This window comes from Emydura macquarii, unplaced genomic scaffold, assembly GCF_026122565.2.
Source record: "Emydura macquarii macquarii isolate MOO-44397 ecotype Brisbane River unplaced genomic scaffold, CSIRO-AGI_Emac_v2 contig_1253, whole genome shotgun sequence".
Classification (NCBI taxonomy): Eukaryota; Metazoa; Chordata; order Testudines; family Chelidae; genus Emydura; species Emydura macquarii.
In genome coordinates, this window is record NW_027131390.1 from 59,678,372 (window position 1) to 59,698,156 (window position 19,785).

General features: G+C 38.0%; 1 protein-coding gene across 3 annotated transcripts in view; it reads left to right on the forward strand.

The window, feature by feature from the left end:
- The window catches only part of ANKRD44 (ankyrin repeat domain 44), a 196,173-nt gene that overhangs the window by 92,722 nt on the left and 83,666 nt on the right, over positions 1-19,785 (forward strand). For all 3 annotated transcript variants that reach the window (XR_010919823.1, XM_067548975.1, XM_067548974.1), the window contains 2 exons: positions 11,345-11,423; positions 18,347-18,417. Coding sequence is in view for 2 of the 3 variants with exons in the window: in XM_067548975.1 (XP_067405076.1) it covers positions 11,345-11,423; positions 18,347-18,417 (150 nt within the window). In the remaining variant the exon portion in view is untranslated. The remainder of the gene's footprint in view (positions 1-11,344; positions 11,424-18,346; positions 18,418-19,785) is intronic.

Sequence of the window (19,785 nt, forward strand, 5' to 3'; positions counted from 1 at the left end):
GTGTCCTTTCCTGAAATAAGATCCTAAAGATTCTAATTGTAAAATACTGTCTTCTTTATATTCCCTCTATTTTTATTTTCTCCAATGGTAACAATGGAATTTTGACACACCTTTAAGGTGAGTAATCTGTTCTTTATACTGCATATTAGTTCATCAAAAATAGCCCTTGTGCAGATCCACTCCACATGATTATGCTTCCAGGTCCTACCCATAAAATGTTTTCATGTCTCCTTCAATCCAAGGTTGCAGGGGATTGTTGCTATGGAGATATACTCAATTCCCAGGTAAAATATTAAAGGGTAATATATGTTTTGTATGTGGGTGCTGTGGCTTTTAATGGAAAAAAGGTAATTGATGTGAACATTTTGATGCAGAATTTTGTTCAGTATAATGAAAGCCCTTGCAAGACTGAGTTGACCCAGCAGACAGCCTGCTGAGAGCTAAGAAATGGAATGTTCTTTGCAGTAATTACAAAAATATTTTTCAGGATATATTCAGAAATATCAATTTAAAGTAGTAATTTCAGATAAATATCGAACACTGGAAATGTCAGAAAAGAATGGATAGAAGACCCATCTGCTGTGAGCTGGATAGTCACGGTAGTTGCTTATGCTAATTATTTTCAGTCTGTTTCTAATTACTTCCATGATGGCATTTCAGCGATGCTTTGCTACTTCTGGCCATGTGACAGGAAGCCTTGGCACTGCTTGTTAGTGATGGTGTTTTTTGTCAATCATTTTTGGTGAACAGTAAAAATATTGAAAGAGTTAAAATGTAAACACAAAGTAAAAATAAGATGTGACTGCTCTCACTGTGAGCTTTGGGGATTTCTAAGGTCATATGTGATGTTTCAGAGCTCACAGCAGAAGGGCTATTAGCATGGCAGAACAAAATGGGACATGGGAATCTATGAAAAATAAGTGATACCTAACAATAGTAAACTGTGAAAGCTTGCATGAGAGTTGTCCTGATCCAAGGAAATAGAGTATTAACCTTGGGACGAGACTTCAGAGCAAATCCTAAAATAGAAGAACAAATTATGTAACCCAAAATAAATTATATCTTTCCTACCATGGAAGTGTGTTTAAAAAAAAAAAAAAAAGACTCTTACATCTAGATGCTGCTGCTGTAATTGGGACTTTTATTTTGTAGCCAAGAAAAAGTTCTAACTGTTTCTTAGAACTGCTTGTTTTTATTTCATTTTGCCAAGATAGAGGTCACTCTGACTTCTCCATATGTCTTATGGTCTTCATGGGGAACAAGATATTAATTTTACATCTTGATGGCAATGATGCTTTTTATCTATCTTGCAGTAGTTGCTTCTTATCCCTAAACATCTGACTGTTTTTACCCAGAGGTGGGTGTACAGGAAATTTTCACTGGCCTACTGTTCAGGGAATAGGAAGTTGGGTTGGAATCCCTGTGTCTGTTTTATAGACTAACATATGTTGTACTATAAGACCACTGAGCTAGTGGCAGGCAGTTTGGGTTTTTTTAACACCTACCCTTTCTACATGGAAATATAAATGTAATTTTGTTCGTTATTCAGTCTGGAGAAGGAGAGGGGACAGTTCTGAGATTTTTCTTTCTCCTCCAAAGGCTTTTGACCCTCCAGCTAATGATGGCCCTCTATGCAGTGTGAACTAGTGGTGCCACTGGGCATTTGAAACCTAGGCAGCTGTTTAGGGCTTCACTCATCCAGAGTTCCAGATTACCAGGCAGAAGAGCAGGTCAATTTTTTTTCCAGAGAAAAATGGCTTTTCAACTCAAAATAACGTACGGAAAATTTTCATCTTGGTTTAAATCCAGTTTAAAAAGACGACAACAAAGAACAAAGTTTTGAAAATGGAAAAACTTCTTTGTTTTCCCCTCTTTTCCCTTCTCTTCTTTTTCCCCCCTTTTAATCCCAGGAAGGGAGTGTGTGTGTGTGTGGGGGGAGGGGGAGATAAAACAAAAATAAAAATTGTTCTGTTTCCATTTTTGTTGAAAAAGAGAAGTTCAGAAAAATTCTGAAAAAAATGAAATTCTTCCTGAAGTTTCTATCATATTTGAAATTTTCATGGAAAATATATAGCATTTTTTACTAGCTCTAACAGTCAAAGCACCATCTGATTTCCACAAATATTGTCCCTGTTGATTTTGGGGCCAGGATTATTGCAGATATTGAGATCCTTACTTATCCCTACCCATCCATTCCTGGATTAGGAAGTTGTGCTTTGCTCCCATCTCTTGGCTTCTTGATGTAGTAAGGTGATGGGGAGAAGGAGAGTGTATCACCAGAGATTGCAAAGCCCCACAAACAGGAGTGTGAGTTTGGTGGTAGTTTGCCACGGGCGTGGGAATGTTAGATCAGTAAGGAGGAGGTCATTGTGGGTATGGGTAGGTCTTCACGTGTTGGGTTCACTTTATTGATGTGAAGATGAAGATGCAACTTCATATTGTGATCTGATATGTCCAAAATAAGGTCAAGGCACTCTAATTTTTAGGCCTTGGGGCAAACCCTTGGAAAATAAAGAGTTTTCAAGGTGTGTTATAAACTGATTGAGATGGAGCAATGAGGCTTAGTCTTAACTTTGATCCTGTTCACCATGCTGGCCACTTGTAGCTTTCCCCTTCTTCATTAGTAGTGGTGCGTGTGGTCTGAAGGTTTTATTGAGTCTCAGCTGGGAAGAGTTGCATGGTACAAATCTGTAGAGAGGGTGTTCCAAACTTATGTTGATAAAATCTTTATACCATGCCACCACCATCATATGTATATTCTCTTTCAGTCAAACACACTGCTAAGGCTCTTACGCATGTTTCTAACACTATTCTAATTAAAAGTAGGCATTCAGGGTTCACCCAAGTCCTCACAAGAAAACAAATGTTAAACGTACCTTTAGATCTTGCCCCTAGTCATAGGCTCTGAAGCCGAGAACAAAAGATGTTCTGTGTGTGTGCGCGCGTGTGCGTGCATGTGCCCGCCCGCCCGCCCATTCTAAATGGGGAGCAAGAGTGTTATTCCGAAAGGTTTAGAATCTTTCAGAATAATAATATGCAGAAAAACTTTTCATTTAATTCTGAGTAATACATCTAATTTGGGATTAAGAGATAAAATGATGTGGTGTTTCATCAATCATGGGAAGCAGACCATGCCTTCCAAAGAATGAAGATTTTATTCTTGGCACTATTGGGTCTTACTGGTGAATAAAATTGTGCTAGAAATAAATGGGGCATTTCTAGATGTAGATCTGCCACAGTGGAAAACCTTTCATGTCTGCCCTCCCAGGGAGGGGAAAAGCATAAGACAATGTATCAGTTTTCACACAAGTCCTTGCTTTGAAAAATTCCTTCTTTGGTACAGTGTGACAGCTTGGCCTTAGGTGTGGGTCCTGTGCATTTAAATGTATTGGCCTGCTCTTAGCCACAGTTAAATACGCTGTTTATTTTAACTCATAAACCCTTTTGCTGGGATATTTATTACAGTTAATCTATATAGGGATTTATTAATAACTTGAGTTGGGATTTTCAAAGGCTCATAAGGGAAGTAGTTGCTCAAATCACATTGACTTTCATTAGGAGAGCTTGTTGACATACCTCTCCATTATTGGACCAACTTCCGTTTGTGAGAGAGACCAGCTTTCGAGCTACACAGAACTCTTCTTCAGGTCTGGAAGAACAGCAACACTGTGTACCTCTCCATGGTTTTCCAGTTTGTTTTCATTTAAAAAATAAATTAAGGTCTCTAGCAGTCATGGTTTCAAAGAAATCCTTCTAATGAAGAAGTAAATGTAACCGAAGCAGCTATGTCTGTTGGAGTTTCTAGAAAGGCTGAAACAGTAGTTCCGATGCGTGAATTGCCCCACTCATTTCAGTTGGTACTAATTCATGTGCAAATGGTGACATATGATGTCAACATTGTTAACTATGTCATTGCTGCTCATCAAAGGATATAAGAAAGAACAGCAATGTCTTATATTATACTGAACAGTGTATACAAAATTCATTTTAGATTGGACCACCCATAGCACTTAACCCATCTAAAACCTGGGTTAGAAAGGCTGTCTAGAGATAATATATTTCAGATTACCCTGAATACTTTTTAAATGGCAGCTGAGTTACCTAATCTTCAGCAGGCTCTTGTAATTAATACACATGAGGTGCACACTAACAGACTTCTAAAAATCTACTCTTACTCTAGAAAAATGGTTCTGACAAGTAGGGGTTGTTCTTGATAGCAATTTGTGTGGCTAGTGGTGTTAATGAAGATTATCCTGGAATTAATCCACTATTGAAGTCTTTTCTGTTCTTCCCACCTCTCTGCCTCTTTGCTCCATTGTAGAAACTAAAAAATGGATCCTTTCCACTGTATAATAAAAAAAGCTCTGGATATGAATGTGATCATCCTCCAGCCTACTGATTATTCTTTAGTTAATTTCCCCATGTTAAGGTCTGTCAGATGTCTTTTATTTTGTATTCATGTTTTATAGACTAAAGCTCTAAAATCTTTTTTAAAAAGAGAGAGAGCACAAGAACAGGAAGCATCATTTTATGGAAGATTTGCTCAAGATCTACATTGTATGAAGAACTACACAAATTTTCCTGAAGTGGAGGGGTTGGGAAGGACTAGCTGAGTGGATGGGGAACAGATTAAGATGTGTTGGTATTTACCTATACATGGCAATGTGCATATGCAACTGGTTTCATTTTCCTGAAAGTAGCATTGCTGACACGAAATGTTCAAAATTTGAGAGTCAGGCCCTCCCAAATCATCATCAATTACAAAATCCTAAAATTATAAAAAATTTCTAATTTCTGGATGCTTTTTAATTTGCCTTCTCTTTTTTTGATCTTACAGAGAATGCTTTGTCATGTTTTCAAGCTTTACTCTGCAGCCATGAAAGTTAGAAACTTGAATACATGTGCGGGAATTAGAGATGATACCAATGTCTAAAGCTACAACCAAAGATTAGCAGTCTATTATGAGAAGCCACAGTGTCCTAGCCTGACATTATGTACAGAAAGCGAACCAGCAGCAAAACAACATTGAGTACTTTTGCTTACCTTATATATAATCCACATCGTTATAACAAATTAAGAATTCATCCAGAATAATGGAGATACTTATTATTCAAAGACTTAATATTCTCCAGTGCAATATCTTACTCTATAAGTATTAGTCTAAAGGTATTTAAGTGAAGTATCAAAATCCATAAACACGACGCTTGCTGGGAGTCAACAGAGTAAGGTAAAGAGAGATTTGAAAAATCATTTTGAAGCTTTAATACAATGTAATAAATGATGTTTCCATTTTCAGGGGGAAAAAGCTTTGTTCTTTTCATTGTCACATTTGTGTATTGATGATTGATTAATAAAATGTTATTTAAAAGACTTAATTTGGTCTCTAAAGGAACCACATCAACAGCCAATAAGATATACCTCAGAATGACTGAGACTCTTAGACAAGTGATCTGCAAGCCACATATCTGCCTCAAATCCCATTTTATCAAGGAAGAGGGATTGGTCAATTCAGTTTAACAGAAACTGCACATGACCTTTTTCTGTAACTGTGACAAAATAATCACTATAACTAGCAAGTGCAGCTGTTCTAGGCTAGTAAACACACTGTATTTAAGTGTCTTTTCATTTCATAACATGTCCTTGTTTGATTGAAAATCCAGCTTTCCCTATATTTTGCTCAATGCTGACACACTCAAAATAGGCCTGGAATTAATTAATACATCAACACTACCAAATTTGTAAATGGAGATGACTTGAGCAAACTTGCATTTAGCTAGAATTACTTGTGCATATATGGCTCCTGAAAAGTCTATTACTAGAATAGAACTACTCCACATGTAGTTTGAAGTGTGATTATAAAATGCCACCTGCTACTGCACATATCTATTTCCTGTGTTTTCTCAGTTGTGTGCCTGGTTCAGTGACATAAGCAAGCTACTGTTGGGACTTTGGGACCAATATATCAGGGGAAACTTCATTGTGCATGCAGCTGGGAGACAGGAGGTCTGGATTTATTGCCATAACTGCTACTGACTTGCTAGTGACTTTGGGCAAGTTGCTTAGGGCTTGTCTACACGGTGTGGCAGTGTGCAACAGAGAGGTATAAATTGTACAGCGCTCTAAAGTATTGTATTAACTGCCTCATGTACACCCTGCTGACACGCTAAAAGGTTTCTAGAGAGTGTTAATGTGGTACTGTTTCAAGCAGGACTACATTGCTGCACTATGTAGACAAGCCTGTCAGTTCTTTGTGCTTCAGTTTGCTCATCTAAAAGCAGGGGGTAGTATTCACAAATCTCTGTAGCATACTCTGAGCCCTATGGAAGGAAAAATGCTACAAAAACCCTTCATTGTTATCCTTATTATTTGTGAAAGAGCAAAATGCATTTCTATTTCACCTCGTACAGCATCCATAAAATCATTAGCTAAGGACCCAGTCCTGCAAACCTTAACTTTTAGGAGTAGTTGAAGATGCTAAGTATAGGTCTACACTGCTATAAAAACCCAGGGCACTGAGTCTCAGATCCCTGGCCAGCTCTTCAGTCTCACAGGACTCAGGCTTCAGGGCTAAACATAGTACATTTGGGCTCAGGCTGGAGCTTGGGCTCTGAGACCCTATGTGTGGGCCTGAATGTCTATACTGCAATTTTATAGTCCTGTCAGCCCAAGTCAGCTGCTTTGATTGCAGTGTAAACATACCCTGAGGGGTTAAGATTAGTAGGGTATGGCCTGAAGTTTTGATTCAGGAAATCTCTGTAGTTGGTGGTGGCTGATGAAAATGCAGAGAGCAGAAATAACAAAGCTTGACTTTCATATAGCAGCTGGTGCTCCTAGTTAGACATTTTGATTTGTTTTGTGAATTGCACAGTTTAACAGAGGAAACAGTGAAGGAGAATAAATATTGAAGAGAGAGAGGTTTTTACAAAGTCAACTTTTTGACCTTAACTATGTTTTAGAGCTGAGGAGCTAAACATGCTCAATTGCTCTTCCTTTAGTAGTGCCTAATCAGTTGACTCCTGTATGTTGGACTGAGATTCATTTACTCATCAGATGGGTCTAACAAATCTTTATTAAGGCAAAACACTCAGCAAGTAGTGATCAGTTATTTACAAGTGGGGTGTTCATCAGGATTATCTCACACAATTGCCTCAAGCACCAGACAATGCAACTTCAACCTCCTTTTGTTATTTTGTTATCTTTTCTTATACGTACATATTGGTCTCTGATTTCCATGCTAACTCTCTTCCCCTGTCAGTAGAGGTTTCGTGTTATTTCAAACTGGTCTTTCCTAGCTTTTTAGTTACTTTTTCTTATATTTTTCTCACAAACATGATTACTTTGCAATTTCTTACACATGCACAGCATTAAACACGATTACTCTGAAATTGTATGCATATGTGCAGTTCTATTTATGCTTATGCTGTTAAATGTTATCAGAACAGACTCTTAAAAGTCACAGCAGGCTTCTATGAGGCCTAAATGTTCCTTCACTCCCAATATCCTGCACTAATTTTTCTGAAGTAAAATTGCACCTGAATCATTCTATCAACACTACTACCCACTTTAACTCTCACTTCTATGCCAATACATTCCTGTCTCAGCAATTGTAAGTGTGGCTTAAATTGTGTTAAATAGGTTCTTTTTGTGTGACTGTTTTCATTACATTTGAGTCAATTTCTGTCCGTCACTGATATGCATCTAATATGATGTGATTTATTCTGCCTCCTTAGTTGATCCTGTGCAATTTGGAGAAAGTATGAATCCCTAAAACTTCTTAGCTCTGCTTCTGTTCTTATCTCCATTAACATCAGTGGCTTTTCTCCTGTTTTATGTTGATTTGAGAGGAAAATCAGGTTTTGCAATTGGTTGTTTAATTATTATTCTGATTTTAATTGTGTTAAACAGTATTTTAAATTTGTTACATTGATCTCTGTGGCTCAGCCAATTCATATGGCCAAAAATGAGTACAGACGTTACTTTTCTATTGCATCTGCATTGACACCTTCTGTAGCTGCATATGCTCTTCTGTGAACCAAAGCAACCAATTAATGAATTTTTGAAGAGGGAATGTTTACCTCACTTTCAGTAACTTATCTTACATATATCGTATCCATCATTTAGCATATCTATTATCTTGTTCCTTTAAGTACTGTACTTGAAATATGTCCCATTATTTATCTTACTAGTGTCCAATCTTCTTTTCACTATCTACTTTTGCTTCTTTCTTTCCTTTAAATGTTTATATGAACTTGGTTACTGCCAAACCTTTTAGAGATAGAAATAATGCTTTCTTTATTCTCTCTCTGTATTTGTAGCCTCCAATGTTTAGACCTCATTGATTTTTCACTGTTCTACCATCAAAATTATGTCTTGTGGTTGAACTTATCTCGCTCTGCGTAGGCCCAGCACAAAGACTGGGCACCATTTAATTGATGGATAGTCTTTGGTGGGCTGTGAACACAAGGAGTGAATTTCATTGTATGTGCATATGCTCTAGTGTTTTTTTTTTTTGTCAGGCTTTTTGTAACATAAACAGGAACCCGAGAATGATCCTCTGACTGACCTACTTACATGACACTGAGGTACAAATGTAATACTCCGACTTCTTCAGAAGTAACTCCAATAAATGATCACCTTCTGGAGGGTGGCTTTTTTTTTTTTTTTTTTTTTTTTTTTTTTGCCTTTTACTAGAGATTATTTCTGTCTATCTTCAGTTACATTTTGCATAAGCATGAGCCCTCTTTTGTTACTGGATGCTCAAATGACAAGTGAAGGAAGATTTATTTTGTCATCTAAGAAACAGAAATTAGGATTAAAAAAATCAAACCACTAAAAATCTTTTTTGTTTTGTTTTGTTACTTAAAACATGAATCTGCTGTTATTGAAGTCAACTTTCAATGACTTCAGTGTTGGAATATCAGATGCTTGTGGGTAGATATTGCCCTGCTTGTAAATGGATTGGCCTTTTATTTTTAGGACTGTGAGAGTTGTCATATCAGATAATCCACTAAATATCTTGTTGGATCAAAACGTTACATCAAAATATGTCAGTGGCACAAAATTCCACTCTCCTATTATACCTTTTTTTCTGATGGCCACATCACCATTATGTGTTGAATTCATTGTAAAATGTTCTTTATAATCCATTAACCAGTTAATGGGATCGTTTTGGATACTTGCTTGAACTTGTGTCACCAATACCCCATTTCACATCCCTGTGTTCTCTTATCAAGCCATGTATAGTGTCACGAGGTGGTATTATAAAGCTCTGAGTTGAGAGATGCAAGAGCTGTTGCTAATATTACACCAAAACCAAGAGAGATTCTGTATTACTTACAAAAATCAAAAACCAAAAAATCCTTCACTGAAAACATTTCTATTTTTGTTCTGGTTTTTGACCAGTCTGTTTTATGATTTTGCTTGTATTGTACAGTCTTAGGATAGATAACATGAAATAGTCCTTCTGAATGTTACGGTGCAATATCCCACAGCAAACACTTTCACACCCAGTGCAAACTAAAGCATAATATATTACATCATAGAAAATGTTACTGAATAAACTATGTAGGTCCATATTTTAAAAAATGCTCTGCATTCTGTTGTTCTCAGCAGGAGCTGCTGAGTAGTGAGCACTTCAGAAAATGTTTAGAAAACTTTAGGTCTCTTAATAGGTGCTGAGGTCTCTTGAGAATTCTGGCCTGCAGTGCATAGAGTGATTATATTTTGTAAGTAAAAAACAAGGAAATTTTTAATACTATTATAACTGCCCCATCAGGTGAGAAGATAGAGGGTATGACAGAATCTTTCCTCCATCAGTGTGGCTGTGTTTGAGTAGTCTGTCTTCAAATGTTTTATGTATATGATCAATATTTTAGATTTTTTAAAAAGAATTCTAAGCCTTTGTAGTAATATATACATATGAGAGATTTCAAAAAATATCAGCTATAACTCACACTGTCCCTCAGTGGTTCTAGGCTTTCAGTGCTTGTGCGTATCCTGGAAAAAAAATTTTCATTGTTCAGAAGAAAAAACATTCTGCAGCATTGATTTGTTGGTGTTTACAGAGCATTTTGAAGATAGTTCAAATAACCCACAGCTGATGATCCTAAAGACATTCTGCAACAGCTGTTTACTTGACAGAGTCTGGGGTATGTCCCTGGAGTGGGATGGGAATATAAATGGGGCTTTTCCCTTGCTTTGTTTTATTGGCTAATGAGTTACTTTGTTACCTGAATATGAATATTTAATGCTGGGTGGGTCTGTTATTTTAAGTTTTTAATTAACTGACAAGGGCACCTAGATCTCTTTGTATGGCTGTTTTTTAATGTTGTTTGACTCTAAATAAATGCATGAAGTGCACAATAAATACTGAGTGTTATTAGTGTTTTCCGGTTAGCACTGTTTCCAACTCTTGTAAATTTTATGGTGAGTCTTATGATATTTGGTGGATTTTTTTCTTGAAGTTTTTTTTTTTTAAAGGCTTGGATTCATGAGAATACAAAAGAATTTTGGCTTTCATTTTTAAATTACAAAAGTTCCTAGCCCTCATGATTGTAGAGATAAGCTTGAAAATATAAACTCTAAAGGTTCAAAAGCCAGAAGGAAAATAAAAGGAACTCCAAATATTTTATTTTTAAATTCTCTTTGTGTTTAAACCAATCTCATGATTTTGGGGATGGGGGGGCCTGACTCAAGATTTTTTAATGTTTGGGCTTAGCAGTACTGGACTAGACTGCCAGACTTCTCTATTTTAAGCCAGCGACTTATTGATGAATAGTTTATGAAAGGCTGCATGCATTTGGATTTTCTTTGTGGTGAAAGGGCAGTCTATCTATAATGTCCTTGTGAACTGTTCCATTCCTTTCTCAAAGCTATTATTTTTAGAGCCTTGTGCTGTGTTGTTCAATCAAATTGCATCACAAGGGCTGATGTCCAGAAGTGTTTGAATTATGCCAGTATAGCAGTAAAGTAGCAAACATTTCAAAAAGGACTTAACTGAGGACAATGTTTTCCCTCATGTGTAACTGTCTTTCCAGGGTAGGAAGGAAGAGAGGTACAGATGAGATACAGATGATATTTGCTATATCTGTGGAAAAGAATACCCAGGAAACGATCATTTCTGTGCAAAACTTGATGGAAAAATGTGGCATGTAAGGTGTGGATTGTTAAAGAGAAATGCCTGATTCAGAACTTTTTTTTCATTTTTTACTGGTTAAATCCCATCTTTCTAATATGAAAAACTGGTAGAAAATGAAATATTAACTAAAGCTTAATGACACTTTAGCACTCTCTCTTGTAAATGTTGACCATAGTTTACAGCTGTGCAATCTTTGTTGTTTTACAGGATGGTGAGAAACGCACCCCTCTTCATGTTGCGGCTTTTCTGGGGGATGCAGAGATCATTGAGCTCCTCATTTTGTCAGGTAATGCGAAGTATGAATAACAATTAGTCATTGATAAAGAAGCCAATGTTGCAAACTACAGTGAATGCCCAAAAGAGACATCTTTAATATATGCAGGTTAAATCTGGGCACAGTCCATCTCTGTGTTCCAATGAGCATTATGCTGTTTGCAGGATAAGAGAACCAGTTTCAATTGCTTGATATAGTTACATCGCATGTACTCTGAAAATAACATAATGAACCAAAACTACTACTTTTTAACAACTTGCAATGGGTTAAAACTATTTGATATTTGCAGATTCAGAAAACAAGTTAAGCACATGCTTAAGACCATTTCTATTTAGCAAAGGACTTAATCATGTGTTAACTCGGGATGTTTCTAGTGGAATTTAATCTCTAGTGATTAAGATTTTTGCTGAATAGGGATGGATGGATCTTTATGCTTATATACATTGTATGATTAGTGATTCAGCAGGGGAATTTTCAAACCCTTCCTTGCATTGTGTGCAATGTAAAGACTGAGATGGAATATTGAACACTGGACTGTGAACCTAGAATTTCTGAGTTTTCATCCCAGCAGTTGATGCTGCCAATTTTTGTGACTTCAGGCAAGACACTTAAGCTTTTCTGTATTGGTTTCCAATTTGCAATAGGAACATTATAGCTACCTACCTCTACCTTTGTAGAGGCATTGTGATAAATAATCAGTAGAGCTTCTAAACTATTTTGAAAATGAAAAGCATAATTTGAAAGATAGATTTGGCATTTCACGAGAAGCATAGAAGGTTATGTGTTTCTAAACCAGATAGGGCTTAGTCTACTGTAATGCAACAACTAAGGGTGAGAAAGAAAGTACAAGTTGTAAGAGTGAGGCGCACACATTAAAAATATAATGATGTTGTAGTAGGAAATAAGTTCAGCAGCATCCTTGATGTGGTAAGAATAAGTGCAGGCATTTATCTGATCTTCAAGCTCTTAAACAGCTACTGCTACATGTGATATTTAGTCTAGAGATTGAAGCACACTGTTGCACATATACACATCATATTATAAAAATTAATTATTTAATTGCTATTTTGTGGAGGGCAAATCTCAAATAATATTTTGGTTGTTCAGATGAGCAAATGTAGATATTTACATTGAATCTCTCTAGTCAAGAATTTGGGCACAAGAACAAGCCCTGCTGCAAAATTTCCAACTCTTTGCTGTTCTGGTGGGGAAGAAAATCTCACAAAAGGATCTGTTCACAGTAATATAGTGTTTCTACTTGTGACCAAATGTAGGTTATGAAGAGATGATAAAAAACTAAAAGTGGGGGTTGGAGAAACAGCTGAATTTATTCCAACCTGGAAAAAAGTTTTTGTTTTAGTTTGGGGGCAAGAGTACAGGTTGCTCAGATTTTACCTGAGCATGGTTCCCCAGATGGTAGCTTTCTTCCCCCAAGTGAATGGAATATGGCATCAGTCCATTGTTGTTGTTGTAACTGAGTCTAGCACTCAGCCTCTGGCTGCTGTTACTTATCCAAAACAGTAATACTATTTTCAGATTGGATTCATGTAATGAGTAAGGTGTTAGTTCTGTGATGAATAAATGACTTGGCAATATCAAAGTTTGTAGGAATAAACTGCAGCTTAATCAAACACCACTGCATTAGCCCATGAGTGGTATTCTAGGGAATAAGCAACATCTGTCAAGATTCCTAGTGACATTTACAGCATCTGCTTGTAGTTCCTATTCTGGATTAATTTGTGCTCCAGTTATCAATGATATGTACATGTTTAAATGGAACAGTAGCTATAAGAAAACTCTTTCATTTAAATTGTGACGTTGCAGTTCTCCCATCAGATGTATGTTGTACAAACAGCTTGTAAGAGTTTGTTGTCCAGAAAATGGTTGGAGAAAGCAAAAAAGGGATTCAAATGAATAAGAAAGTTACACACCTGTCCTCTATCCATCATATATTTAGAAACCTTGGGTTTGTCAGTTGCCTTAGTCAAGGAGTTTTTAACTTGTGAGACTGTTATTTACACATCAGCTCATCCAGTACATCATTGATTCAGCAGAAAGACATGGTGAATATTATTACATTGACAGACTATGGTTGGATGGTTTCTCCAATATATTAGACACAAACATGCCTTTATTCAACAGGAGGTGAAGATTAATTACCTTCATCTTGACATGTGGTGATACAGCATGTAGCCATTGTCACATCTTGTTATGGTGTATTGTCAGCATATGAGAAGGATGCAGAGGCATTATCTTTTCAAGGATTGCAAGTAGAAGCACAAGGAAGATCTGTATAAATAAACAGATGAGGCAGCTCTGCCCTGTATCTCCCATGAATTCCTGTAGCATCTCTAGTGCATTATCTAGTGAAGACATGGCCTTGCTGTGACAGAATGATATGGAAAATACAGTTCATTTCTTGATTTCCTGTGTTCCTTATGTGGAAAAGAATATCTCCATGCTCCTATAGGCAGTATGAATTACAACACATTGTTCGCCAAACCTCATCCTCAGTCTCCAGTATTTGTCTGCGGGGTAGGATAAAATGCAGGTGATGCATTCAATTCTGTCCACTATCGTAATGGGGGTTAACAAAGAGAAACTAGCTCATAATTTAAAGTTTTAATGATTTGCCTTCATGTCAGCAGGGCCATGCCGGGGTTCAGTTTGATCAGACTTCGTGGAACACTACTATCACTAATACTTATATGCCCGGGTCTTGAGTCAAAGCTAATTCAGTCTGTGATGTGTTCTACCTGTTCATCTCATTTTAGTATCTGAAGTATCACTATTTGCATGACACACCAGTACTTGTATCCACTTGAAAGAGACAGGGTCTTTGAAAATTTCTGTGGGGTAGTGATCTGCCAGGGCTAGCTAAGCAGCAGAGATCAGATCACAACAGCAATATTTTCTTCTGTCTTCTACACAACCTAATTTGTAAAATACTTCACAAAAGATTAATCTGATGAAAACCTTTAGCACTCTAAACAGTGTGCCTCTAATGTCTGACTTTAAAATCAGGGGACAGGCAGAATACTTAAAGAATAAAAGCATGGAACACTTACTATCGGATTTGAACCACAATATTCTGAGTATGACAAGAAGCCAAGAAAAGTATCAGCCTCTTCCATTTCATACAGGATTCAGGAAAGAAATTCAGCAAAATAGACTCATGCTTAGATTTGTAGCCCATGAACTGGTGGCAGCACAAATAGAGGTAGCATCTAATGAATAAAGCTTATGCCCTGGCACACTGAGACATACCAGAAATGACCTTCTAGGTAATCATTAAAAGAGAAGTGGATTCAGAATTAAAATGGAAGACATGGGTCCAGAACCCCAGTGGGTACAAATCAGCATTGCTCCATTGCTGTCGACAGAGCTGGGGAGATTTACATTAGCTTAGGATCTGGCCTGTGATTATTTGGCTGAAATGGGCAAATGTATTGTGAGTTTGTTTCAGTATGCATTAAAACATGGTGATTTGAGATTTGGGCATTATTGCCTACCTTCCCGCCTGTTCCAAAGAATAGGAAGGGTAGTCAGATAGTAAGCTTTGTTTTTCTACAACACGTAACCACATCCATTCATGGGTGTACTTGGAGAGCTGTCCAGACAAATAGAAACACAAGAGAGCAAATCCCACCCTCCTGTATTCCAGTGCAACCCCATGGTTTCAGTGAGGTGACACTGGTGTACAAGAGAGTAGAAATCTGAGCTCCAGTCTCTGCCCTGAGGAGCTTGCGGTCGAAGGATTCTGTCAAACCTTTATGGCAGAACCACCTGCAATGTCATTGAGGCACTACTCACCATGGAGCCAGCTGTCCCAACAAAATCAGGAGGCATTGAACTTCCTGGCAGGTAGACAGAGTGTAGCCCTGACCATGGCTTGCGAGGATGCAGCCACGGCCAGGTAGCTTTACTGACCATGGCCTTGAATCCTCTCTGCTCCCTTTTGGTGCAGCTCTAGTTCTGTGCAGTTCTTGTACTCAAAGGCTGCAGTTGTGGCCACCTTAGTCTCGGATACCATGGGTGAGACTCTCTCACCCCTGCTCCAACCCATTTGGACTGGGTAAAAAGGCCAGAGCAGTGTAAAGAGGCTCTAAAATCCTTGTCTCCAGCCAGAGAATTCTCCCAGTGCAGACTGAGTAAAGCTGCCTTCTGAGGACCCTCTCCCCTTAGCAAATACCCAGCTAAGAGTCCAGGTTAACTTGGCAGTGAACGCAGACATATGTTTAGGTCTACATTTTCACTGATTTGGGAGGTCCCTTTGTCTTTGCATGCCCTAGTTGAAACACAGAAGGCCTGGATTTCAGAAGTTGTCTTGAATGGGTGATGTAGGTGTTCAGTGCCTGAAAAGCATTGCCTTGGTGTTAAATATTGGGCACCCAAAAACTGAGGCACCTAAAACATAGAGAGCATTTTTGAAAAAGTAGGCCTTAATCTCTCTGTGCCTCTGTTTTACCTTCTGTAAAATGGCATATTTCCCTGCCCTTGAGGAATGTGGAGAGTCTTTCTTAATAATATTGTGCAGTGCTTTAAGATCCTTGAATGGAAGCTGCTGCTTAAAAACTCAGTGCCATATATCACAGGCATTTTGATAAACCAAACAAGATTTATTTAAGTGAAACATTTGAAAAAACAAACCTTTACAAATATATGATAGACTAAATTAGATATGAATGAGCCATTCCACTCAGTTAGGTAAACAGCACATTGAAAAACATACAGAGGAAAAGGATGTGGAAAACAGCAGAGGCAGATACGATTGATACCATGCTGCATAATTTGTGCGTGTGTGTGTTTGATCATTTTGCTTTTATCATTTTCTTTGGTGATTTTTCTGGGCAGCTGCCTATTCAGCTTCTTGAAGTGTGAGTGGATCAATGAAAGGCTTAACCAGCGGCTGAAAGAAACAATTTCCTGAGTTTTTTAATCATCCTCTTATTCTCAGATGCCACTATAGTTGCTGAATATTGAGGAATGATATAACTGCTTATCACATAATGCTGTTCGTCACATAAGCCTTTCTGGTCTGGTTCCATCTCCTCATGGGAGTTCTTGAATGGGTGGAAATAAAGCAGGAGAACCTCAGTTTAAAAAAAAAAACAAAAAACTGAACCACAGAATAAATCTCTTGAAAAGAAATATTTGATGCCAGGCATTGTGATTTAGTCCATGCGGTTTGCATTTGACAACTCTTATTTATCCAAAACAGTGTAATACAAGGTACACTGGAATCTAAGACTAAAAACTCCTTGGGGGCAGAGACTGTTTTTGTAATGCATTTGCACAGTGCCTAGCACAATGGGACCCAGGTCTATAATGGATGGTTCTAAGCACCACTGCAATGCAAATAATAATCTTGTTATGAAGATCAAATAGGGTAACAATTCACTTCTGTTTTGCTCATTAAATCAGCATTATCTGTATATGTACATCCATACATCAATGAACTTCTCAAATCAAACATCTAACTTAATAACCCAGACATGCGTTTTGCATAGGCACAGCAAATTGCATTCGATATAAAATTCCCAGGCAGGTCAGATAGATTGTAACTGTCTCATATTGGCACTTTTACAAATTGTAATGTTCTTTTTCTGAAGCCAGGCGAATCCGGAGGTTTGAAACCTTTCCCAACTTTTGAAAACTTGAAAAGAAACTCAGAGAAATTGCTTCCAGTCTGATAATTAGAAACAAATTCTCAATGACTATTACAAGTGAGAGGCAAACTTGTAAGCACCAATGAGCCGTGGCATTTTGGAAAATACTTCTGGTTCATAGACCTTAAATGATCCACTACAATCAGGGAAAATTAAAACCAAAGTCCCTGGATTGGGTACATTAGATCAGCTTAAATCAGTAGTTCTCAACCTATTTACCGTTGTGGGCCACATATGCAGCTCTTTGTGTTTATGTGGGCTGCATCCACACACTATATATACTACCTGTATGGCCCTGCGGATGTCACTTGGGCCGCAGTTGTGTGCTGATTGGGCCACAAGTGGCCTGTGGGTTGAGAACCACTGACTTAAGTTCTAGTGCAAAATTAGGTTAAAGCACCCTTTTTTGCTAGTGAAGAGTTTGGGGGCTCATTTGTGATACAGGCAGGATGCTTATACTTACCTAAAGCTTATCCAATTGTACCCAAGACAGATATGCAGACAACTATGCACATTTGTGAAATGTTCTGCTTTCAAACAATAATAAAAACATTTTAAAACAAAGCATTGTCTTTATTGTCTCTGCTCCCTCCAGTGATGTCTCCTTGTTTGTGTTATTGCCTCAGTGGATTGTTTTGCAACATTACTTAAAACTAAATTTGTACTCCCTCATAGATGTGCAAACTCATTCTTTGTGAGTGTGTTCAGTTAATCCACCCCAGTCTATCTGCCCCAAACCCTCCTTGCTACCCACTCCACCCAACAAGTGACCCAACAGTGTCTGACTGCCCCACCGTCCCCATTGCCCCTTAAATAGGTTCCCTAACACTCCCAACAAGCACTCCAAGATGAAGAAACTTCCTCCTTCTGGACAAGTGACTGTGAGCTTGGTCCTGTGAGATGCTGAATGCGGTCTACTCCAAAAGTTGGGAGGCTCAGTAGGTTGCAGGATCAAGTCCCAGATCCCTACCTCAGCTGTCCAGCCTTCTGACAGTGTTTGCACATTTGCCTGGTCCTAGGGAGACCTGCTAATCTTTGATAGACATCTTAGCCCCCCCGTTCTTTACTGCTGAACCCTTCTGGTTTTTTAAAGTAAGGTAGTTTTCTAAGAGTTGGAAGTAAACTGATGCTAGCAAGGTTGTGATAAGTTCTGTGAATATCTATACAGCACAGCCTTTGTTACCAAGAAATGTATTATTATTATTTTATTTTTATGGTAAATATTACATCAAAAGCATGTAAATAATCTTTACTGTTTGTTTGCAGGGGCTCGTGTCAATGCCAAGGACAATATGTGGCTGACCCCTCTTCATCGGGCAGTCGCCTCAAGTAGCGAAGTGAGTGAGGTCTGATTACCCTAGAAGTTGCATGTAAACATATTGAAAAAATGGCGAATCCCCCCTCAATCCCCCCCTTCTGATTGCAATAACCTTTGCTCTTCACTAAAGCAAGAGTAATCAGCTACTGTGTGTCATTCTCATTGTTGGCCTGCTGGCTTTTGGACTTTTGGCTTTCTGCCCCTATGTAGCTGATTGTTTTCCCTAATATGATGCCTAATTTAAGTTATTGTAGTACATGACTTTCAGCAAACAATCAGTAGTTAGAATGACCTTGACATAAATGGGATCTACTATGCAGCGGTGCTGGTCTAATCACCCTAAAATGGTCAAACCTAGTTGAGTGTGGGGAGTAAATAAGGGGAAGGAATTGGGATGGGGGCGTGCATCCTAGTGAGCAAACCGGTTTACTGGGGAATTTGATTTGAGTAATGGCATTTAAAGGCATCCATAGAGTTTCTTTTTAATCCATAAAACAAAACAAAATCTTTCATCCATAAAACAGAGTCGAGTCCATATTTTTTCCATTTGGCAATGAGAAATTTTACGGCATTCCACTGTAGTGTTTTTCATTGCTATCTCAAAAGATGAGGGATAATAATTATCTGGGAGAATAACCCAAGCATGACTTAATTTTCAAGTATACCATCATTCTGGGCTTCCATTTTTGGCCTCCTGTGTATTTTTAACTTCTTAATATTGAGTTGACAGGATGCACACAACTGCAGACTGAATTGGCTGCTGAGAGGGGCATTTAAAAAGATGCGAGTTGGCTGCCCTCCAGAAATTAATGGAATCACTTCCATAACAATCCCAGTGCTTGCGAAGCCTGGAGGCAGGAATCCTTAGCTGATTTCTGAACTCAGGCATTGTTTAGCTACTAGCTGAGCTTTCCAGCTGCTGGGTTCCTATGAAGCCCACTGAAAGAAATAGCTAATAGAATATGAGTGCTGTAAAGAAATGAAATACAGAAAGCCACATTAAAAATAAAAGTCAGACATAAACCTTCAAATGCAGCCACAATTTTTATAACCCAGGAATTACAACCTATATAGTTTAGGATTTTTAGATACTGATAAATTTTATCTACTCTGACAGTCCTAGCAAAAAATGCTCATCTTGTCGTGGCTTTGTACCTGACCCTTAACCCTTTGCTACTGAAAGCAACTGAAGACCCTGTGCAGAGTTCCCATTGGGCAGCTTTCTTTTCCATAATTCTGCTAATTCTAGCACTCCAAAAGGAGTGATATCACAGGTGCAGTATGCGAGGAAGCAATAGAAAAAGTGAAATGTGGCCCATGTAAACTGACTAATCTTATTTCAATGTATGTATTTTTATAAAAACGTAATTTCCTTCTTTGGTTCACT